The sequence below is a fragment of the Heterodontus francisci genome, chromosome 3 (assembly GCF_036365525.1).
Source record: "Heterodontus francisci isolate sHetFra1 chromosome 3, sHetFra1.hap1, whole genome shotgun sequence".
In the NCBI taxonomy this organism is placed as follows: domain Eukaryota; kingdom Metazoa; phylum Chordata; class Chondrichthyes; order Heterodontiformes; family Heterodontidae; genus Heterodontus; species Heterodontus francisci.
The window spans coordinates 175,393,541-175,418,364 of NC_090373.1; the positions used below are offsets into that span (position 1 = coordinate 175,393,541).

General features: G+C 47.3%; 1 protein-coding gene across 3 annotated transcripts in view; it reads right to left on the minus strand.

The window, feature by feature from the left end:
* The window catches only part of babam2 (BRISC and BRCA1 A complex member 2), a 306,145-nt gene that overhangs the window by 185,163 nt on the left and 96,158 nt on the right, over positions 1 to 24,824 (minus strand). For 2 of the 3 annotated variants that reach the window (XM_068027723.1, XM_068027724.1), the window contains exon 6: positions 12,067 to 12,141. The exons of the other annotated variant lie outside the window; for it this stretch is intronic. In XM_068027723.1, the coding sequence (XP_067883824.1) occupies positions 12,067 to 12,141 (75 nt within the window). The remainder of the gene's footprint in view (positions 1 to 12,066; positions 12,142 to 24,824) is intronic. 3 annotated transcript variants of the gene reach the window in all.

Genomic DNA, 24,824 nt, shown 5'->3' on the forward strand with positions numbered 1-24,824 from the left:
TACATAAATTTGTTCCTTTTTTCTACCATTTAACCCTTAGCCAGTAATTTTTTTTATCCATTCATGGGTTGTGGGCATTGCTGGCTCAGACAGCATTCATTGCCCATTCCTAATTGCCCTTGAGAAGGTGGTGGTGAGCTGCCTTCTTGAACCACTGCAGTCCTTGGGGTGCAGGGACACCAACAGTGCTGTTGGGAAGGGAGTTCCAGGATCTTGATCCAGCGACAGTGAAGGAATGGTGATATAGTTCCAAGTGAGGATGGCGTGTGGCTTGGAGGGGAACTTGCAGGTAGTGGTGTTCTCATGCATCTGCTGCTCTTGTCCTTCTAAGTGGTAGAGGTCGCGGGTTTGAAAGGTGATGTCTAAGGAGCCTAGGTGCGCTGCTGCAGTGCATCTTGTAGATGGCACACACTGCTGCCACTGTGCATCGGTGGTGGAGGGTGTGAACGTGAGTGGATGGGGTGCCAATCAAGCAGGCTGCTTTGTCCTGGATGGTGTCAAGCTTCTTGAATGTTGTTGGAGTTGCACTCATCCAGGCAAGTGGAGAGTATTTCATCGCACTCCTGACTTGTGCCTTGTAGATGGTGGACAGGCTTTGGGGAGTAAGGAGGTAAGTTACTCGCTGCAGGATTCCTAGCCTCTGACCTGCTCTTGTAGCCATGGTATTTAGATGGCTACTCCAGTTGAGTTACTTGTCAATGGCAGCCCCTCGGATGTTGATAGTGGGGGATTCAGCAATGGTAATGCCATTGAATGTCAAGGGGAGATGGTTAGATTCTCTCTTGTTGGAGATGGCCATTGCCTGGCATTTGTGTGGCACAAATGTTAATTGCCACTTATCAGCCCAAGCCTGGATATTGTCCAGTTCTTGCTGCATTTCTACACAGACTGCTTCAGTATCTGAGGAGTTGCGAATGATGCTGAACATCCCCACTTCTGACCTCATGATTGAAGGAAGGTCATTGATGAAGCAGCTGAAGATGGTTGGGCAAACGGCACTACCCTGAGGAGCTCCTGCAGTCATGTCCTGGAGCTCAGATGATTGACCTCCAACAACCACAACCATCTTCCTTTGCGCTAGGTATGACTCCAACCAGCAGAGAGTTTTCCCCCGATTCCCATTGATTTTTGTTTTGCTAGGGCTCCTTGATGCTATATTCGGTTAAATGCTGCCTTGATGTCAAGGGCAGTCACTCTCACCTCACCTCTTGAGTTCAGCTCTTTTGTCCATGTTTGAACCAAGGCTGTAATGAGGTCAGGAGCTGAGTGGTCCTGGAGGAACCCAAACTGAGCGTCACTGAGCAGGTTATTGCTAAGCAGGTGCTGCTTGATGCTTGATGGCACTGTTGATGACACCTTCCATCACTTTACTGATGATTGAGAGTAGGTTGATGGAACGGTAATTGGCCGGGTTGGACTTGTCCTGCTTTTTGTGTACAGGACATACCTGGGCAATTTTCCACATTGCCAGGTGGATGCCAGTGTTGTAGCTGTACTAGAACAGCTTGGCTAGGGACGCGGCAAGTTCTGGAGCACAGGTCTTCAGTACTATTGCCGGAATATTGTCAGGGCCCATAGCCTTTGCAATATCCAGTGCCTTCAGTTGTTTCTTAATATCTCACGGAATGAATCGAATTGGCTGAAGTCTGGCATCTGTGATGCTGGGGACTTCAGGAGGAGGCTGAGATGGATCATCAACTCGGCACTTTTGGCTTAGGATTGTTGTAAATGCTTCAGCCTGATCTTTCGCACTGATGTGCTGGACTCCCCCATCATTCAGGATGGGGATATTTGTGGAGCCACCTCCTTCAGTTAGTTGTTTAATTGTCCACCACCATTCACGGCTGGATGTGGCACGACTGCAGAGCTTAGATCTGATCCGTTGGTTATGGGATCGCTTAGCTCTGACAATGCAAAAGATGCTGTACCAATTCAAGTTCTTTCGCACGCCTGCACAGAATACACATCTGGAGTTTCCAGGGCCATACTGAAAGCCATTTGCCACATGGGTTCAAAATCTAAATCACATGCACCCTAGTTATCTCATAAAAATTCCCAAACATTTTTATATTATCTAAAAATTATGAATGGCTAATTAATGAAGCAACTGTGGGATCAGCTTGCAGATCCCATTTCAGCATAGTGTCTTTCTGCTAACTGAGATAAATGAAATTAATGAAGGTAGTCTTCAATAATGGTCCCTTTAATATTCTCCCAGGATTCCATTTGGATACGGCTCCATACAGATCTACTATTAATAGCTACACTTTTAAGATAACAACTCATTTTCAGAAAGCAGAAAATCAAATTGCTAATCATACCCAGTAACATTCAGTGCAATATTCTATCCAAGGGTTTTATGAAAATCAAGGTATATAACAGGAACTGGACTGCGATCACCTGATAATTTAATAATTTCTTCAAAGAAGTTAGAAAATGTAAACATTCTAATTAGTGAAGAGATGAGATAGAGACAGAAAGACAGACACCGAGAAAGAAAGAAAAACAGATCGACACATTTTGCCCTCTTTCCCTCCAGCCCTTTTGCTCTATATTTTTCTATCCTTGAGCTACAGAAATGCAAGTTGTTGCTTCTAGTACTGTATCCTCTTAGTCCAGTTTCCAGTGCTTCTGCATACCCTTTAAATTGTCAACAAATGCTAGTTGATTTAGTCTGTAAAGCTCTAATTTGCATAGTGTCTTTCTGCTAACTGAGATAAATGAAATGGAAATCAAATTTCATAACTCAACTTACTGCAATTACAGTAATTTTCAATACGGACGAACTTAGCCTTTGCAAGGGCAGATCATCCAAAACACACAATGGGTAAATTTACAGGAGGTTCTTTCACTCCATCTGCTATAATTTTGGTGGAAGAGTCATGGACACCTCATAAAAAAAGTGTTGACACTATTCTCCCATGTTTTTGTGGCTCATCTGCTGAAGTTACAGCAGACAAGAAAAAACCATCCAATGGAATTTCACCTCCATAATTTCTGAACAATCAGAGACTCAGTATTAGCTAATGCAAAACTACTGAAGAAAAACAGAGCATTTAAAAATCTGAATTCTAAAAGACACACTTTGTCATACCTAGCACAAAGGAAGATGGCTGTGGGTGTTGGAGGCCAATCATTTCAGCCCCAAGACATTGCTGCAGGAGTTCCTCAGGGTAGTATCCTAGGCCCAACCATTTTCAGCTGCTTCATCGATGACCTTCTCTCCATCATAAGGTCATAAGTGGGGAAGTTTGCTGATGATTATATGATGTTCAGCACCATTCACAACTCCTCATGCAGTCCCTGTCCATATGCAGCAAGACCTGGACAATATTCAGGCTTGGGCTGATAAGTGGCAAGTAACATTCGCACCACACAAGTGCCAGGCAATGATCATCGAGAGAATCTAACCAACTCCCCTGGACATTCAATGGCATTACCATCACTGAATCCCCCACTATCAACATCCTGGGGATTACCATTAACCAGAGGCTGAATACTGTGGCTACAACAGCAGGTCAGAGGTTGGGAATTCTGTGGCAACTAACTCCCCAAATCCCGTCCATCATCTACGAGGCGCAAGTTAGGAGTCTGATGGAATACTCTCCACTTGCCTGGATGAGTGCAGCTCCAACACTCAGGAAGCTCGACACCATTCAGGACAAAGCAGCCCGCTTGATCGGCACTCCATCCATCACCCTCAACATCCACTGCATCCACCTCTGACACACAGTGGCAGCAGTGTGTACCATATACAGGATGCACTGCAGCAACTGACCATGTCTCCTTCGACAGCAACCCCGTAACCTCTTCCACTGAGAAGGACAAGAGCAGCAGACGCGTGGGAACACCACCATTTGCAAGTTCCCCTCCAAGCCACATACCCTCCTGACTTGGAAATATATTGCCGTTCCTTCACTGTCACTGGATAAAGATCCTGAAACTCCCTCCCTAACAGCACCCACAGATGGACTGCAGTGGTTCAAGAAGGCAGCTCACCACCACGTCCCAACGACAATTAAGGATGGGCAACAAATGTTGACCTTGCCAGAGATGCTCACATCCCATGAAACAAATATAAAAGACATACAAATTCCTAGCATGGTTTATTCTTTCCTGGTGGGAACACAGAAATTTTACCCAACAACTCTGATCTAACTAATATAGATGGCTTAAATTTATTCTCATGTCACATTCTAGTCTAAATCACATATAATTTTTGGTATGGTGCTATGAAATACAGACAACAAATAATCATACTGGAAAAGAAGTAGAGAGAAACAATAGGGTTCAAAGCTTCTGGTCTGGGGCATAAGGATGCAGCAACAAAACAATTGGGGCAGGTAGGCTGAAATGGGATCTGCAAGCTGATCCCACAGTTGCTTCAAAGGCAATGCATTGCTGTTAGGAAAGGGCAACCTATTAATGCTTTGAGACGTCTTCAGCTGGAGCAGCCAGCCCCGTAACACCATGGCAAAATATCGCTCAGATATTCATAATAATATAAAAGCAAAATACTGTGGATGCTGGAATTCTGAAATAAAAACAGAAAGTGTTGGAAATACTTCGGAGGTCTGGCATTTGTGGAGAGAGAAGCAGGTCGGTGACCCTTCATCAGAACTGGAAAAGGATTTAAGCAAGCGGGGGAGGGGGGGGGGTGGTGGAGAGAGAACAAAAGGGAAGGTGCATGATTGGACAGCGGGCCAGAGAGATTAACTGACAAGGAGATCATGGGACCAAGGCAAAGGGAGTGGAAGATAAAGGAATAAGGCAGAGAGAGTGTTAATGACAGAATAATGAACAGCCAAAAGCACAAACACGAAAAAAACTAATAGGAAGGCACATGATAAAAAAAATGAAACAAAACAAAATAAAATTTTAAAAACGAGCCAGTCATGCTCTGATATCACTGAACTCAATGTTCAGTCTGGTAGGCTGTAGCGTGCCTAATCAGAAAATGAGATGCTGTTCCTCGAGTTTGTGTTGGTGTTCACTGGAACACTGCAGCAGGCCGAGGACAGAAATGTGGGCATGAGAGCAGGGGGGAGTGTTGAAATGGCAAACAACTGGAAGCTCGGGGTCATGTTTTCGGACTGAGCGGAGGTGTTCCATAAAGTAGTCACCCAATTTTTGTTTGGTCTCCCCAGTGTACAGCAGACTGCATTGTCAGCAGTGCATAACAGTATACTAAATTGAAAGAAGTACAAGTAAGTCGCTGCTTCACCTGAAAGGAGTGTTTGGGTCCATGGATAGTGAGGAGAGAGGGATAAAGGGGCAGGTATTACACCTCCTGCGATTGCATGGTAAAGTGCCGTGGGAAGGGGACGAGGTGTCAGGGTAATGGAGGAGTGGACCAGGATGTTGCGAAGGGAATGATCCCTGTGGAATGCTGACAGGGGAGGGGAAAATGCGCTTGGTGGTGGCATCGTGCTGGAGGTGGCCTTAATGGCAGAGGATGATCCTTTGGATGTGTAGGCTGGCGGGGTGGAAACTGAGGACAAGGGGAACCCTGTCGTGGTTCTGGGAGAGAGGGGAACGGGTGAGGGCAGAAGAGCAGGAAATGGGTTGGACACGGTCGAGGGCCCTGTCAACCAAGTGAGGGGGAAATCCTTGGTTGAGGAAAAAGGAAGACATATCAAAAGTGCTGTTGTGTAAGATTGCAACATCAGAGCAGATGCGTTGGAGAGACTGAAATTGGGAGAATGGAATGGAGTCCTTACAGGAGGTAGGGTGTGAGGAAGTGTATTCGAGGCAGCTGTGGAAGTCAGTGGGCTTACAATGAATATTAGTGGACAGTCAGAGACAGAGACAGTGAAGTTGAGGAAGGGAAGTGTCGGACATGGGCCATGTAAAGGTGAGAGAAGGGTGGAAATTAGAAGCAAAGTTGATAAGGTTTTCTAGTTCGGGGTGGAAGCAGGAAACTGCGCCGGTACAGTCATCAATGTACCAGAAAAAGAGTTGGGGGAGGAGGCCTGAGTAGGAAGAGAATAAGGAATCTTCGACATACCCCCACAAAAAGACAGGCATAACTAGGACCTATGCAGGTACAAACAGCAACGTCTTTTATGTGAAGGAAGTGAGTGGAGTTGAAGGAGAAGTTGTTCAATGTGAGAACAACTTCAGCCAGACGGAGGAGGGTGGTGGTGGATGGGCCTCTGTTTAAGGATGAAGCAGAGAGCACGGAGTCCGTCCTGGTGGGGGATGGAAGTGTAGACAAATTGGACGTCCATAGCGAAGAGGATGTGGTTAGGGCCTGGAAACTGGAAATTGTCGAAATGACGTAGTCACGGATGGAGGTGGGACGAGATTGGACCAGGGGAGAAAAGATAGAGTCAAGATAGGAAGAAATAAGTTCAGTGGGGCAGGAACAGGCTGAAACGATGGGTCTACTAGGACAGTCCTGTTTTTGAATTTTGGGAAGGAAGTAGAAGCATGCTGTGTGGGCTTGCGGGACTATGAGGTTGGAAGCTATAGAGGGAAGATCGCCGGAGGAGATGGGGTCACTGATAGTCCTGTAGACAGTAGCTTGATATTCGGTGGTGGGGTCATGGTCCAGGGGGAGGTAGGAAGAAATGTCTGAGAGTTACCGCTCAGCCTCTGCAAGGTACAACAACAGCACCACTTTCTTGTCAGCAGGTTTGATCACAATGTCAGAGTTGGATCTGAGAGAACGGAGTGCAGTAGGTTCGGAGAGTGAGTGAGGGGAGCAGAGAAACAGTTCTCAATGAAAAGATCAAGAGCGGCTAAGCGGACAGAAGGAGGGGTCCAGGTCAAGGGAGATTGCTGGAGGCAGGTGAATGGGTCTGCTGGTCAGGGGGAAGACTCCTGGTCAAAGAAGTGAGCCTGGAGGCGCAGGCGACAGAAGAGCTCAACGTCACGATGAACACAAAATTCACTGAGATGGGGTATAAGGGAATAAAACTGAGTCCTTTGTTGAGTACAGATCGTTCAGCATCAGAGAGGGGAAGGTCAGAGGGTATAGTGAATACACAGCAAGGGGTCAGATCAGATGGGTCAGAGGGAAGAGAAGGGGAAGAAGGATCTGGAGGGGCATTAGTCCCCATCAGCTGCTGGAGCTTGCGTTCCTTAAAACCTGAAAGGAAGATAAAAAGGTTTTTGTTAATATGTCGGATAAGACGAAGGATGAAATGAAGCTGTGGAGCAGGACAGCTTTGAGATAGGGCGAGTAGGGAAAAGAGAAGTCGAGTGCGTTCGTGTGGCGGTGCATGGCACTAAGTTTGGATCTCAGGTGCAGCGAAAACAGCAGTTCAAGGAACATTGTATATCGTGGAGATACCTGTAATCCTGGATAGATTCAAAATATGAAGGATGGAACTTGAGTCGGAATCCACGTGGAGCCGGAGACAGTTGCTGAGGAAGGAGATGTGGCTGTGAAAACGAGTTTGATAGACACCTTATCAAACACCAGGAGGGAAATAGAAAGCAATGAAGATGAACAAGGTAAAAGAGACGAACGGAAATCCCATCGGCGAGTAGAGCAGAATTTCTTCAAGGTAGGTATTCCTGGAAGAGAAGTGGCAGTACCACGCTACAATAAAAGCAAAATACTACAGATGCTGGAAATCTGAAATAAAAACAGATAGTGCTTGAAATACTCAGCAGGTCTGGCAGCATCTGTAGAGAGAGAGGCAGAGTTAATGTTTCAGGGCAGTGACCTTTCATCAGAACTGGCAAAGGTTAGAAATGTAATAGCTTTCAAACAAGTAAAGTGGGGGTGGGGAGAAAAGAGAACAAAAGGGAAGGTGTGTGACTGGACAGAGGGCCAGAGAGATTAACTGACAAGGAGGTCATGGGGCCAAGGCAAAGAGAGTGTGTTAATGGTGTGGTGAAAAACAAAGCATTAAGGCAGAGTATTAATGACAGAATAATGAACAGCACTCGCCAAAAGCACAAACATGAAAAAAACGAGTAAGCAGGCATATGGTTAAAAAAATTATGAAATAAAAAATAAAACAAAAATAAAAAGAGCCAGTCATGCTCTGAAATTATTGAACTCAATGTTCAGTCCGGTAGGCTTTAATGTGCCTAATTGGAAAATGCGGTTCTGTTCCTCGAGCTTGCGTTGATGTTCACTGGAACACTGCAGTAGGCCCAAGACAGAAATGTGGGCACGAGAGCAGGGAGGTGTGTTGAAATGGCAAGCGACCGGAAGGTCGGGGTCATGTTTTTGAACTGAGCGGAGGTGTTCCACAAAGTGGTCACCCAACTTCTGTTTGGTCTCTCCAATGTAGAGGAGGCCGCATTGTGAGCAGCGAATACAGTTTACTAAATTGAAAGTAGTACAAGTAAATCGCTGCTGCACCTGAAGGGAGTGTTTGGGGCCTTGGATAGTGAGGAGACAGCAGGTAAAAGGGCAGGTATTACACCTCCTGTGACTGCATGTGAAGGTGTCGTGGGAAGGGGATGAGGTGTCGGTGCAATAAGGAATGAACCAGGGTGTTGTAGATGGAACGATCCCTGCGGATTGATGACAGGAGAGGGGAGGGGAAGATGAGTTTGGTGGTGGCATCACGCTGAAGGAAGCATGTTTTCCCCCAAATCCTAAATTGCAGATTTCCCCGACAAACTGAAAATGGATGATACACTTCACAGCCTGAAACAAATGATCTTGATCTGAGGATTTGGGAGGGGAATCCTGTCCTTCTGCAGGTCCAGTTTCAGAGCAAGAATCCAGGCTCAGAATATTTAAAGTGTAGATTACACTGCCACACTACACAAATCAAATCAATAGCTGATAGTTAAATCTATTTTAGAACCACACAAGTTTACAGCCCATTGTGTCAGTGTCAGATCTTTGTTACAGCAATCCAGAACTATTCCACGACCCTGCTCGCTATCCATAGTCCTGCATCTTCAGCTGCTTCAAACATTTGCCTACAGTCAACTATTTCCTTTCTATGCTGAACAGCTCTGCATAAAGAGATCTCCTCACATATGGCCAATAATAATTTGACGATTCCTTGTCATTAACTCCCTAACCAAGGGTAATATTTAATTCCTATTCACAGCATCAAAACCCTTCATAATTTAAAAAGAACGATTAAACTATATAGACATGATTGAGAAATGATCGCAATATCCAAAGTTTCCTTCGATAAACTTCCAAACCCGCAACTTCTACCACCGAGAAGGACAAGGGTAGCAGATGTATGGGAACACCTGCAACTTACCCTCCAAGCCACACACCATCCTGACTTGGAAGTATATTGCCGTTCCTTCACTGTTGCTGGGTCACAATCCTGGAACTCCCTTCCTAACTGCTCTGTGGGTGTACCTAACCACATGGACTGCAGGGGTTCAAGAAGGCATCTCACCACCATCTTCTCAGGGGCAATTAGGGATGGCAATAAATGCTGGCCTGGCCAGCGACACCCACATCCCCATAAACTAATAAAAAAAAAACTGGCATCATTGCTATTTTATTCTTCTATCCCTTCTTGAACTGAGTTGTTATATTAAGCATTCTCCAGTTTCCTGCCACAATTTACATGTCTAAGGAGGACTGAAACATTGTGGATCGAGTCACTGCAATCCCCTATCTGATTTTCTTCAAAGACCTGGGTGCACATCAGGATCGGTGACCTATTTAATTAAAGTTCAGCGAAATTGTTGAGAACCATTTTTCTTTTCTGCTGTACCTTCATCCTCCAAAACCAGATCCCTCTCTTACCCATTCTTCAATTTATTTTTTTACTGTTTATCCCTTGCATTTCTTTTATTATATCAACCGTTCTCATATTCCCTTCTGAAGTCCCTTTTCACCTCCTTACTATCTTTTCTATATTCCTCACCAGTTTCTTTCGCATAATTTTGTCAGATTTTTAATTTTCAGTTTAGTTTCAATATCTCAATTTATCCACAGAAATCTGTCATTCGATATATTCCTCTGGTGAAAAGGAATGCATCAATTTGGTACCCTCCATCTCTTATTTTAAGATTTCCCACTGCTAATCCATTTGCTAACTTTTTTCCCCCAGTTAATTTAGGTCAGATGTTCTTCGCCATCTGAACACTGCCCTTCTCCATGCAGCACCTCTATCTTTGACTTCCCATTATACTCATCTGGCATTAAACCCAACTACACTGTAGTCGCTATTTTCCAATTGATCTCCTACGCTCACATCAGCTATTTGTCTTACTTCAGGTCCTGGAATTAAATCCAGCAATGTTTCCTTCCTTCTTAGCAAAACCATACTGATCCAGCAGGCAGACTTGGATACATTTAAAAAAAAAACCTGCTGTCCACTTTGACCACATGCATTACCTTAATTGTAAGAGCCAAGACCAAAATACGGAAAGTCCTCTTTGCTGACGATGCTGCATTAACATCTCACACTGAAGAGTGTCTGCAGAGACTCCGACAGGATTGCGACTGTCTGCAACGAATTTGGCCTAACCATTAACCTCAAGCAAACGAACATCATGGGACAGGACGTCAGGAATGCTCCATCCATCAATATCGGCGACCACACTCTGGAAGTGGTTCAAGAGTTCACCTATCTCAGCTTAACTATCACCAGTAACCTGTCTCTCGATGCAGAAATCAACAAGCGCATGGGAAAGGCTTCCACTGCTATGTCCAGACTGGCCAAGAGAGTGTGGGAAAATGGCGCACTGACACGGAACACAAAAGTCCGAGTCTATCAAGCCTGTGTCCTCAGTACCTTGCTCTACGGCAACGAGGCCTGGACAACGTATGTCAGCCAAGAGCGACGTCTCAATTCATTCCATCTTCGCTGCCTCCAGAGAATCCTTGGCATCAGGTGGCAGGACCGTATCTCCAACACAGAAGTCCTCGAGGCGGCCAACATCTCCAGCATATATATCCTACTGAGCCAGCGGCACTTGAGATGGCTTGGCCATGTGAGCTGCATGGAAGATGGCAGGATCCCCAAGGACACATTGTACAGCGAGCTCGTCACTGGTATCAGACCCACCGGCCGTCCACGTCTCCGCTTTAAAGACGTCTGCAAACGCGACATGAAGTCCTGTGACATTGATCACAAGTCGTGGGAGTCAGTTGCCAGCGATTGCCAGAGCTGGCGGGCAGCCATAAAGGTGGGGCTATAGTGTGGCGAGTCGAAGAGACTTAGCAGTTGACAGGAAAAAAGACAGAAGCGCAAGGGGAGAGCCAACTGTATAACAGCCCCGACAACCAATTTTATCTGCAGCACCTGGAGTCTGTCACTCTAGAATTAGCCTTTATAGCCACTCCAGGCACTGCTTCACAAACCACTGACCACCTCCAGGCGCTTACCCATTGTCTCTCGAGACAAGGAGGCCAAAGAAGAAGAATCTATTTAACAAGTTAAAAGCACTTTTTAAAAAAAAACTTTCTGAACTGTAAGCAAATCTTATCTATTTCATCTGTTGGGTAACCTGCAATGCATAGTCAGAATTGTACCTTTTCCCTTTCGATTCCTTAACTTCATCCATATGGATACCCTCAAGGCAATACCCTAGAATATTAATATGTTTTACTGCTGAAGTAAAATCCTTTACTGATACTATCAGGCCACTCTGGTTTTTTTCCCTTTCTCGAGAAATGTTATGAAATTCCCAGTCCTGGTCAACACAAACCACCTCTCCACTATACTTACTATATCATACCACTCCACAGTTATTATTGCTTCTAATTTGTTTTGAAACTTTTAGTGTATTCACATACAGACCACACAATCTTGATCCCAATTTTTATTTTTGTAACCTTAAGTTCATTTTTTCACATTGACTTTTTTATTACTTTCCATTTTTCTTTTATCACCTCCTTTAGCCTTTTTGCTTTCCTTTCTGTTCCCGCTTTTTCCATCTCTCCAAACATATGAGTTTAAACTTTCTCCACAGTACAACCACCCAATGAGCAAATTGGTAGCAGACACCACAAAAATCCATCCAAAATATTCTTGCAAATAATATACTTAATCTAACTACTGAATGATGTTTGGGCTGATCAAGGGTAAAAGTAAAGCATTCGGCAAATCATCTGAAGGCGGCGCCAGTTTTAAGCGAAGCATGAGTTTGTCCTGAATATGTAGAGGACTTTACCTTGAGAAGGTATGTTGGGATGTTGCTGAAATCCACCGGGAGCTTCAAAAGGAAACGGGCAGAAAATTCACCAGTCTGTGGAATTGACAGGAAAAATGATTATATCACCTAAATTGTAGCTCCATGTGTCCACTGCCATTCAAAGTAGGGCTGTGAAATATTGTAGTTATGCATTATGTGGCTGTCTCAACTCATCTGCTGCTGAAACCCTCAATCGTGCCTTCATTACCTCTAGACTTTACTATTCCAAAAGACTTCTGGCTGGTCTCCCACATGCTACTCTCCGTAAACTTGAGGTCATCCAAAACTCTGCTGGCCGTGTCTTAACTCGCACCAAGTCCCAATCCCCTATCACCAGTGTGCTTGCTGATCCACATAGTCTCACAATCAAGAAACAGCTTGATTTTAAAGTCCCATCCTTGTTTTCAAATCCCTCCAAGGCCTCTATTTCTGTAATCTCCTCCAGCCCCACAACCCTCTAAGATATCTGCTCCACTAATTCTGGCCTCTTGTGCATCCCTGATTTTAATCACCCCACCATTGGTGGTTGTGCCTTCAGTTGCCGAAACCCCAATCTCTGGAATACTCCCCTCACACCTCTCCACCTCGCTTTCCTCCTCGAAGAAACTCCTTAAAAGCTACCTCTTTAACCAAGCTTTTGGTCATCTGACCTAATATCCTATTGTGTCTCGGTGTCATATTTTGTTTTATAATGTTCATTTCAAGCACCTTGGGACGTTTTATTACGTTAAAGGCGCTATGTTGTTGTACTTTCACTGATATTTTTATTTGTTCCAGGGATGCAGGCATCATTATTGCCCATCCCTAATTGCCCTCGGGAAGGTGGTGGTGAGCTGCTTTCTTGAACCGCTGCAGTCCATGTGGGGTAGGTACACCTGCAGTGTTGTTGGGAAAAGAGTTCCAGGATTTTGACCCAGCGACAGTGAAGGAACAGCGATATAGTTCCAAGTCAGGATGGTGTGTGGCTTGGAGGGGAACTTGCAGATGGTGATGTTCCCATGCCACTGCTGCTCTTGTTCTTCGAAGTGGCAAAGATCACAGGTTTGGAAGGTGCTGTCTAAGGAGCCTTGGTGCCCTGCTGCAGTGCATCTTGTAGATGGAACACACTGCTGCCGCTGTGCGTCGGTGGTTAAGGGAGTGAATATTTGTGGATGGGATGTTAATCAAGCGAGCTGCTTTGTCCTGGATGGTGTCAAGCTTCTTGAGTGTTGTTAAAGCTGCACCTAACCAGGCAAATGGAGAATATTCCATCACACTCCTGACTTGTGCCTTGTAGATGGTGGGCAGGCTTTGGGGAGTCAGGAGTGAGTTACCCGCTGCAGGATTCCTAGCATCTAACCTGCTCTTGTAGCCATGGTATTTATATGGCGACTCCAGTTCAGTTTCTGGTCAATGGTAACCTTCAGGATGTTGATAGTGGGGGATTCAGCGATCGTGATGCTATTGAATGTCAAGGGGAGATAGTTAGATTCTCTCTTGTTGGAGATGGTCATTGCCTGGCACTTGTGTGGCGCAAATGTTAATTGCCACTTAACAGCCCAAGCCTGGGTATTGTCCAGGCCTCACTGCATTCCTACGTAGGCTGCTTCAGTATCTGAGGAGTCGCATGAATGGTGCTGAACAGTGTGCAATCATCAGCTAACATCCCCACTTCTGACCTTATGATTGAAGGAAGGTCATTGATAAAGCAGCTAAAGAGGGTTGGGCCTAGGACACTACCCTGAGAAACTCCTGCAGTGATGTCCTGGAGCTGAGATGATTGATCTCCAACAACCACAAGCATCTTCCTTTGCCCTCCACGACTCCAACCAGTGGAGAGTTTTCCCCGATTCCCATTAACCTCAGTTTTGCTAGGGCTCCTTGATGCCATACTTGGGCAAATGCTGCCTTGATGTTAAGAGCAGTCACTCTCACCTCACCTCTGGAGTTCAGCTCTTTTGTCCCTGTTTGAACCAAGGAGCTGTGTTACCCTGGCAGAACCCAAACTGTAAGTGCCCGTAAGCAGGTTATTGCTGAGCAAGTGCCGCATGACGGCACTGTCGATGGCACCTTCCATCACTTTACTGATCATTGAGAATAGACATTTGGGCAGTAATTGACCAAGTTGGACTTCTCCTGCTTTTTGTGTACAGGACATACCTGGGCTATTTTCCACATTGCCGGGTAGATACCAGTGTTGTAGCTGTACTGGAACAGCTTAGCTAGGGACGCGGCAAGTTCTGGATCACAGGTCTTCAGTACTATTGCCGGAATGTTGTCACGGCCCATAGCCTTTGCATTATCCAGTGCCTTCAGTCGTTTCTTGATATCACGCGGAGTGAATCGAATTGGCTCAAGACCGGCATCTGTGATGCTGCGGACTTCAGGAGGAGGCCAAGATGGATCATCAACTTGGAACTTCTGGCTGAAGACTGTTGCTAAAGCTTCAGCCTTATCTTTTGCACTTACGTGCTGGGCTCCCCCATCATTGAGGATGGGGATATTTTGGAACCACCTCCTCCAGTTAGTTGTTTAATTGTCCACCACCATTCACAACTGGATGCGTCAGGATTGCAGAGCTTAGATCTGATCCGTTGGTTATGGGATTGCTTAGCTCTGTCTATCACATGTTATTATGCTGATTGTCACGCAAGTAGTCCAGGTTGACACCTCATTTGGAAGTATACCTGGTGCAGCTCCTGGCATGCCCTCCTGCACTCTTCATTGAACCAGGGTTGGTCCCCTGGCTTGATGGTAATTGTAGAGTGAGTATATGCCGGGCCATGAGGTTACAGATTGTGGTAGAGTGCAATTCTGCTGCTGCTAATGGCCCACAGCGCCTCATGGATGCCGAGTTTTGCATTGCCATATCTGTTTGAAATCTATCCCATTTGACATGGTGGTAGTGCCACACAACACGATGGAGGGCATCCTCAATGGGAAGACGGGATTTCATCTCCACAAGAACTATGCGATGGTCAGTCCTACCAATACTATCATGGGCAGATACATCTGTGGCAGGCAGATTGGTGAGGACGAGGTCAAGTATATTTTTCCCTCTTGTTGCTTCCCTCAAAACCTGCCGCAGACCCTGTTTAGCAGCTATGTCCTTTAGGATTTGGCCAGCTTGGTCAGTAGTGGTGTTACTGAGCCACTCTTGGTGATGGACAATGAAGTCCCCCAACCAGAGTACATTCTGCCCCTTGCCACCCTCAGTGCTTCTCCAAGTGCTATTCAACATCTTCCTTCAATCATAAGGTCAGAAGTGGGGATGTTCGCTGATGATTGCACAATGTTCAGCACCATTCGTGACTCAAGTACTGAAGCAGTCCATGTAGAAATGCAGCAAGACCTGGACAATATCCAGGCTTGGGCTGATAAGTGGCAATTAACATTTGCGCCACACAAGTGTCAGGCAATGACCATCTCCAATAAAAGAGAATCTAACCATTTCCCCTTGACATTCAATGGCATTACCATCGCTGAATCCCCCACTATCAACATCCTAGGGGCTACCATTGACCAGAAACTGAACTGGAGTAGCCATATAAACACCGTGGCTACAAGAGCAAGTCAGAGGCTAGGAATCCTGCAGCGGGTAACTCACCTCCTGACTCCCCAAAGCCTGTCCACCATCTACAAGGCACAAGTCAGGAGTGTGATGGAATACTCTCCACTTGCTTGGATAGGTGCAGCTCCAACAACACTCAAGAAGCTCGACACCATCCAGGACAAAGCAGCCCGCTTGATTGGCACCCCATCCACAAACATTCACTCCCTCCACCACCGATGCACAGTGGCAGCAGTGTGTACCATCGACAAGATGCACTGCAGCAATGCACCAAGGCTCCTTAGGCAGCACCTTCCAAACCCACGACCTCTACCAACTAGAAGGACAAGGGCAGCAAATGCATGGGAACACCACCACCTGCAAATTCCCCTCCAAGTCACACACCATCCTGTCTTGGAACTATATCGCCATTCCTTCACTGTTGCTGGGTCAAAATCCTGGAACTCCCTTCCTAAAAGCACTGTGGGTGTACCTACCCCAAAATGGACTGCAGCGGTTCAAGAAGGCAGCTCACCACCACCTTCTCGAGGGCAATTAGGGATGAACAATAAATGCTGGCCTGGCCAGCGACGCCCACATCCCATCAATGAACTAACAAAAATTTATCAGCTGAGAGGGGTGGTAGGTGGTAATCAGCAGGAGGTTTCCTTGCTCATGTTTGACCTGATGCCATGAGACCTCATTGGGGTCTGGAGTTGATATTGAGGGCTCCCAGGGCAACTCCATCCTGACTGTATACCACTGTGCCACCAATTCTTCTAGGTAGGTCCTGCCGGCTGGACAGGGCATACCCGGGGATGATGATGGCAGTGTCAGGGACTTTGTCTGTGAGGTATGATTCGGTGAGGATGACTATGTCAGGCTGTTGCTTGACTAGTCTGTGGGACAGCTCTCAGAAGTTAGTAAGGAGGATTTTGCAGAATCAACAGGGCTGGGTTTGCCGTTGTTGTTTCTGGTGCCCAGGTCGATGCAGGGTGTCCCGTCCGGTTTCATTCATTATTGACTTTGTAGCGATTAGATCCAACTCAGTGGCTTGCTGGGCCATTTCAGAGGACATGCAAGAGTCAACCACATTTCTGTGGGTCTGAACAGATGGGTTTTTACAACAATTGACAATGGTTTCACGGCAATCATTAGGCTAGCTTTTTTCAAATCCAGATTTTTATTAATGAATTCAAATTCCATCTTCTGCCATGGTGGGATTCGAACCCATGTCCCCAGAGCAATAGCCTGGGTCTCTGGGTTACTAGTCCATTGACAATACCACTCTGTCACCACCTCCCCACATTTCATCAACACTTTTAGGAAATCTAAAACAAAGACACCCAGACAGATCATTTTTATGCAAACTTCAAAACTCCTCTATCCAATATTTAACACCTGAATGGACCATTAGTTTCAGAAACTGGAATCCAATAAGACACCTATTAATAATTCTTAACACAATCAAAGTAAGCCTATTGTATCTCACACTCTCTCATAATTGCACATAGTTTAAAAAAAAATAAATGTGCATAATTCTCCAATTCTCTTTAGTCCAGGCTGTATTCAAACCCAGATCCCAGAGAGGAATAAATAACTTTCTAAACAAGTCCTGGCGTCCTGACCAATATTCCTGCCTCAACCAACACCACCATTGCCACCTTATTTTGCTCTTACCAAAAATTGTATACCCTACCCTAAATTCCATTTCCTGGATGATCACCTCAGTTGAACCAGTGCACAATCTCTGTATCCTATTTGACCTCAAGCTGCGCTTTGAACCCCATATCCTATCCAATCTCAACACTGCCTATTTTCTCCTTTGCAAGATTTTGTGGTAGTTACTGCCTCATAGTTTCCATACAAATGTGAGTTATTGTTGAGTTATTCTGATCACCAGATAGTAATTCCTCTATTTATAGCAAGGAAGCACAACTACAATATAAAGCAACTTGAAATGGCTTTGGGAGTAATTAGAATTCATGTCTTACTATAGTTTAAAATTTTTCATTGGAATAAACTCATTACAGTGTTTTCAGATCACAAAGTACAGAAGAATGATGACATGCTCAAATTATAAAAATAAATTTGTTATAACACTAGAAACACATTTACAAAGGGAATTATTGAAACAGTTTCTATTATTACTGGGTGACTGCCAATGAGTGTCTAACTGACTAATAAATGTCCCACTGCTCTCATGCCAACATTTCTGTCTTTGGCCTGCTCCAGTGTTCCAGGGAGCTTGAGGAGCAGCACCTGATCTTTCAATTATGCACTCTACAGTCTTGCGGACTGAACATTGTGTTCAATAACTTCAGAGCATAACTGGCCTTTAAAAAAATTTTTTAAGCATGTGCCTGCTTTTCATGTAGTCAGAGCTGCTCATTATTCCACTATTAAGAGTCTCTCTGGACTAATGCTTTATCTTGCACCACAAGCATTAGCACACACTTTGCCTTTTTCCCAGGACAGCTTTGTTATTTAATCTCTACTGCCCTATCAAACACCTTCCCCTTTGTTCTCTCCCCCATCTCTTCACTTGCTGAAAACCTAATTCTTATCTAACCTTTGCCAGTTCTGATGCAAGGTCACAGGCCTGAAATGTTAAGTTTGCATCTCTCTCCACAGATGCTGCCCGACCTGCTGAGTATTTCCAGCACTTTTTGTTTTTGTTTCAGATTTCCAGCATCTGCTGTATTTTGCTTTCATGACTAACAAATGTGCTGTGTTAACATAATTCTGAGCAGGATTCTGGGTTATTACCGGATACCAGACTTGGTCCAAGTAAAAGTCTTGAAGTGCCAGACTACTCCAATATCAGATAGCTGTATACCTATTTATACATGCTAAGAGCCTGTACCTTTGGCTCCATCACCACAATTCTTAAAACAAGACATGTCACAAACAATTGTTTAAGAGGGTGGTCTGATTTTACTCTTAAATGGATATGGCATAATTTGAACTATTGTTTCTGTCTTAGAACCCGATGCATTATCCCAATTTCCTATGATTTCAGTGTGGTAAAATAGAACAATTACAAGCCTAACCTTACTTCACAGCACCAGTCTCCCTGACGTTCAGACAATATGGTCCTTTAAGTTTTTTCTTGGACAAATTAGTTAAAATACAGAGTATCTGAATTTGCAGATATGACTCTATTCATTGTATCAAAGAAAATCATTTAGGTTTACAACTATCAACCATGACAGTATAGACATCCTAGGTTTGGTATTGATGAGGCAGTTTCTGACAATGCTCCCAAATCTTTACTTCAGGCAATTTGTACACAAAGTGCCACAATTAAATGTAAAACTAGAAAGTAATGATGTACTGTGCAAAAATACATTTTCCGTTTTGTGTGTAGTACTCAGCAGTGTTTCAATGTTTTAATCAGAGGTGACAACTGACAGTTCTGAAATACAGGTGAAACAGAAATCTTGGTATGACTCAATTGAGCTGATATGAGAATTAAGAGAGGAACTCATCTTTGACAGCGTAGACATTCAAGGTTCAGCATGGGTCTGGCACTTTTATCTGATGAAGGCTCCTGAAACATCTCAAACCCATCATTGATCGTCCTGTTTATTAATTAAGAACTCAAATTCTGAATTAATGCAGTCAGCAAGAAAAGCAAACTTACTGGGGGGGGGGTGGGGGGGGCGGGGGGCAGCGCATGAAAATTAGCTGCCCAATGCTTCCCATGGAAATATTTTCTAGTTTAGCAGACCGATATTGCATATAGGAATATTTGATTCATATAATTACATTAACGGGGAACACCAGTTATGCGCAGAAAATATTGGTGGGAGTTGTTTATAGGCTCCATAACAGTAGTTGTAGTGTAGGGCAGAGTAAAAATCAGGAAAGTAGAGGTGCATGTAACAAGTGTGTTACAGTAATCATGGCAGACTTTATAGAGTAACAGAGTCATTTATGGTACAGAACGAGGCCATTCGAGTCCATGACGGCTCTCCGCGGAGCAATCCTGTCAGTCCCATTCGATCCCTGTAGCCTTGCAAGTTTACTTCCTTCAAGTTCCCATCCAATTTCCTTTTGAAATTACTCATTTTCTCCACTTCCACCACCCTCGTGGGCAGCGAGTCCCAGGTCATTAACACGCACGGCGTAAAAAAGTTCTTCCTCCCATTCCTCTTGCATTTCTTGTCCAAAACCTTCAATTTGTGTCTCCTAGTCCTGTACCATAAGTTAATGGGAATAGTTTTTCCTGGTCTAACTTATCTAAGCCTATCATAATCTTGTACACCTCTACCAAATTGTCCCTCAATCTCCTTTACTCCAAGGAGAATAACCCCAGCTTTTCCAACCTAACACTGTAACTAAAATCCTCTATCCCTGGAACTGTTCTGGTAAATCTCCTCTGCACCCTCTCAAGGACACACATCCTAATTTCATATAGAATGGGAAAACCAAATTTGCACTAATAGTGTTGTCAGGATTTAAGGTAGGGGGCAGGAGGTTTAGAGGGGATTTGAGAAAACATTTTTTCACCCAGAGGATGGTTGGAATCTGGAACACACTGCCTGAAGGGGTGGTAGAGGCAGGAACCCTCACCACATTTAAGAAGTATTTAGATGAGCACTTGAAACGCCATAGCATACAAGGCTACGGGCCAAGTACTAGAAAATGGGATTAGAATAGATAGATGCTTGATGGCTGGCACGGACACGATGGGTCAAAGGGCCTGTTTCTGTGCTGTATAACTCTATGACTCCAAGTCTTACTACAATTGTACAAGGCATTGGTGAGGCTACACCTGGAGTACATACTTGCTCTAGAGGGAGTGCAACGAAGATTCACTAGACTGGTTTCTGGGATGAGGAGACTGTCTGAGAGATTGGGTAGCCTAGGCATATGTTCCCTGGAATTTAGAAAAATTAGAGAAGACCTGTAAAACAGATGAAATTCTTGAGGAACTTGACAAAGTAGATGCTGAGAAAATGTATCCCCTGGCTGGGAAATCTAGAACACGGGGTCACGGTCTCAGAATAATAGGCTGGCCATTTAGAACGGAGATGAGGAGAAATTTCTTCACTTAATCTTTGGAAGTCTCTACCTCAGATAGCTGTGGATGCTCAATCATTGAGTATGTTCAAACAGAGATCAATAGATTTTTGGATACTAAAGGAATTTGTGGGATATGGGGAATAGTGTGGGAAGGTGGAGTTGAGATAGAAGATCAGCTATGAACTGGTTGATTGGGGAGCAGGCTCAAAGGACCAAATGGCCTACTCTAGCTTATGTTCTTACGAACAATATGTAAAAAGATTAGTGATTGATGCCACGCAGTGATGAATTTGAAGGTTGTTTTGTTGTGGGCTTGGTTCGACAGGAAACTGCACAAGCTTCTTTTACTTAAAATCATCAGTAGTCATCATGGAGAGAAATTCATCCCTTCTGTCTAGCCTGTATTTAAGCCAGTACTCCATGCTGAAATTCAATTTTATCATTCATTTTTTCATATGTACTGGCAGTCACTATTTCATGATCATCGAAGACATCAAAGAGATGCAAGCGACCAAAGATATATCTTTTCAGAACAATACTGATCGAATTTTTTACTTCCGAAAACCTGATGGAGGACAGTCAGGTGCAAAACAAACACTCAAATAAAAATACAAATAAAGGGGTAAAATTTCTGCTGATCGTCGGCCGTAAATTCGGTAGAAAGCCACAAGAAACAGCATAAACCGTCATTAGGGCAAACGAGCAGATAAACCCTGCAGAAATTCCAGATGAAAATGTTTTACAACATGCTGCAAAAAAGTGATTAATTTAACTGTACTGAGGAAAGAGTTATTTCTAAATAAATCATTTAAAAAAGGCTGCAATTGATGTAAGAGGAGATAAGCACTCTGGAACACCAGCAGACTGTGTATGAAAGAAACAAAACATAGCCCCTTATTTCATCTTTATGACATCCCAAATTGATGCCTAACCAATGAATTTCTTTTAAAGGGCAGTTGCTGTCACATATGCAAATATGGCAGCCAGCATTTGCAAAAGGTTCGACAATTAAATATAAAATTAGAAATGCAAGCCTTGATCTGGCAAAATCTAGGATACTATGTCAACACCAGATCAGTCATTATTTGTGAAGACAGATTTTCATGCTTCAGGTATGTATTCTTCATCAGATGCAAATGCCTGACTTTTGCAAAATCTGGAATATCTAAAAGATCAAAAGAAAGTTGCCCTCTTGCTTGTTGTCACAGTTTAATTGAGTTAATGGAGGATATAGGTATCCTGGAAAAGGTTCGGAGGAGGACTACTGAATTAATTATTTAGTTTGAAGACTCTTGGGGGTGGAGAGAGAGAGAGAGAGGGGGGGTGCGGGGAGAGAGAGAGAGAAAGAAAGGGGGGGGCGGAGAGGGAAGGGGGGGGCGGAGAGAGAGAGAGCGAAAGAAAGAGGGGGGGCGGAGAGAGAAAGGGGGGGGCGGAGAGAGAAAGGGGGGGGGCGGAGAGAGAAAGGGGGGGGCGGAGAGAGAAAGGGGGGGCGGAGAGAGAAAGGGGGGGCGGAGAGAGAAAGGGGGGGCGGAGAGAGAAAGGGGGGGGCGGAGAGAGAAAGGGGGGGGCGGAGAGAGAAAGGGGGGGGCGGAGAGAGAAAGGGGGGGGCGGAGAGAGAAAGGGGGGGGCGGAGAGAGAAAGGGGGGGGCGGAGAGAGAAAGGGGGGGGCGGAGAGAGAAAGGGGGGGGCGGAGAGAGAAAGGGGGGGGCGGAGAGAGAAAGGGGGGGGCGGAGAGAGAAAGGGGGGGGCGGAGAGAGAAAGGGGGGGGCGGAGAGAGAAAGGGGGGGGCGGAGAGAGAAAGGGGGGGGCGGAGAGAGAAAGGGGGGGGCGGAGAGAGAAAGGGGGGGGCGGAGAGAGAAAGGGGGGGGCGGAGAGAGAAAGGGGGGGGGCGGAGAGAGAAAGGGGGGGGCGGAGAGAGAAAGGGGGGGGGCGGAGAGAGAAAGGGGGGGGCGGAGAGAGAAAGGGGGGGGGCGGAGAGAGAAAGGGGGGGGGCGGAGAGAGAAAGGGGGGGGGCGGAGAGAGAAAGGGGGGGGGCGGAGAGAGAAAGGGGGGGGGGCGGAGAGAGAAAGGGGGGGGGGCGGAGAGAGAAAGGGGGGGGGCGGAGAGAGAAAGGGGGGGGGGCGGAGAGAGAAAGGGGGGGGCGGAGAGAGAAAGGGGGGGGCGGAGAGAGAAAGGGGGGGGCGGAGAGAGAAAGGGGGGGCGGAGAGAGAAAGGGGGGGGCGGAGAGAGAAAGGGGGGGCGGAGAGAGAAAGGGGGGGGCGGAGAGAGAAAGGGGGGGGCGGAGAGAGAAAGGGGGGGGCGGAGAGAGAAAGGGGGGGGCGGAGAGAGAAAGGGGGGGGCGGAGAGAGAAAGGGGGGGGCGGAGAAAGGGGGGGGCGGAGAGAGAAAGGGGGGGGCGGAGAGAGAAAGGGGGGGCGGAGAGAGAAAGGGGGGGCGGAGAGAGAAAGGGGGGGCGGAGAGAGAAAGGGGGGGCGGAGAGAGAAAGGGGGGGCGGAGAGAGAAAGGGGGGGCGGAGAGAGAAAGGGGGGGCGGAGAGAGAAAGGGGGGGCGGAGAGAGAAAGGGGGGGCGGAGAGAGAAAGGGGGGGCGGAGAGAGAAAGGGGGGGGCGGAGAGAGAAAGGGGGGGGCGGAGAGAGAAAGGGGGGGGCGGAGAGAGAAAGGGGGGGGCGGAGAGAGAAAGGGGGGGGCGGAGAGAGAAAGGGGGGGGCGGAGAGAGAAAGGGGGGGGCGGAGAGAGAAAGGGGGGGGCGGAGAGAGAAAGGGGGGGCGGAGAGAGAAAGGGGGGGGCGGAGAGAGAAAGGGGGGGGCGGAGAGAGAAAGGGGGGGGCGGAGAGAGAAAGGGGGGGGCGGAGAGAGAAAGGGGGGGGCGGAGAGAGAAAGGGGGGGGCGGAGAGAGAAAGGGGGGGGCGGAGAGAGAAAGGGGGGGGCGGAGAGAGAAAGGGGGGGCGGAGAGAGAAAGGGGGGGCGGAGAGAGAAAGGGGGGGCGGAGAGAGAAAGGGGGGGCGGAGAGAGAAAGGGGGGGCGGAGAGAGAAAGGGGGGGCGGAGAGAGAAAGGGGGGGCGGAGAGAGAAAGGGGGGGCGGAGAGAGAAAGGGGGGGCGGAGAGAGAAAGGGGGGGGCGGAGAGAGAAAGGGGGGGGCGGAGAGAGAAAGGGGGGGGCGGAGAGAGAAAGGGGGGGGCGGAGAGAGAAAGGGGGGGGCGGAGAGAGAAAGGGGGGGGCGGAGAGAGAAAGGGGGGGGCGGAGAGAGAAAGGGGGGGGCGGAGAGAGAAAGGGGGGGGCGGAGAGAGAAAGGGGGGGGCGGAGAGAGAAAGGGGGGGGCGGAGAGAGAAAGGGGGGGGCGGAGAGAGAAAGGGGGGGGCGGAGAGAGAAAGGGGGGGGCGGAGAGAGAAAGGGGGGGGCGGAGAGAGAAAGGGGGGGGCGGAGAGAGAAAGGGGGGGGCGGAGAGAGAAAGGGGGGGGCGGAGAGAGAAAGGGGGGGGCGGAGAGAGAAAGGGGGGGGCGGAGAGAGAAAGGGGGGGGCGGAGAGAGAAAGGGGGGGGCGGAGAGAGAAAGGGGGGGGCGGAGAGAGAAAGGGGGGGGCGGAGAGAGAAAGGGGGGGGCGGAGAGAGAAAGGGGGGGGCGGAGAGAGAAAGGGGGGGGCGGAGAGAGAAAGGGGGGGGCGGAGAGAGAAAGGGGGGGGCGGAGAGAGAAAGGGGGGGGCGGAGAGAGAAAGGGGGGGGCGGAGAGAGAAAGGGGGGGGCGGAGAGAGAAAGGGGGGGGCGGAGAGAGAAAGGGGGGGGCGGAGAGAGAAAGGGGGGGGCGGAGAGAGAAAGGGGGGGGCGGAGAGAGAAAGGGGGGGGCGGAGAGAGAAAGGGGGGGGCGGAGAGAGAAAGGGGGGGGCGGAGAGAGAAAGGGGGGGGCGGAGAGAGAAAGGGGGGGGCGGAGAGAGAAAGGGGGGGGCGGAGAGAGAAAGGGGGGGGCGGAGAGAGAAAGGGGGGGGCGGAGAGAGAAAGGGGGGGGCGGAGAGAGAAAGGGGGGGGCGGAGAGAGAAAGGGGGGGGCGGAGAGAGAAAGGGGGGGGCGGAGAGAGAAAGGGGGGGGCGGAGAGAGAAAGGGGGGGGCGGAGAGAGAAAGGGGGGGGCGGAGAGAGAAAGGGGGGGGCGGAGAGAGAAAGGGGGGGGCGGAGAGAGAAAGGGGGGGGCG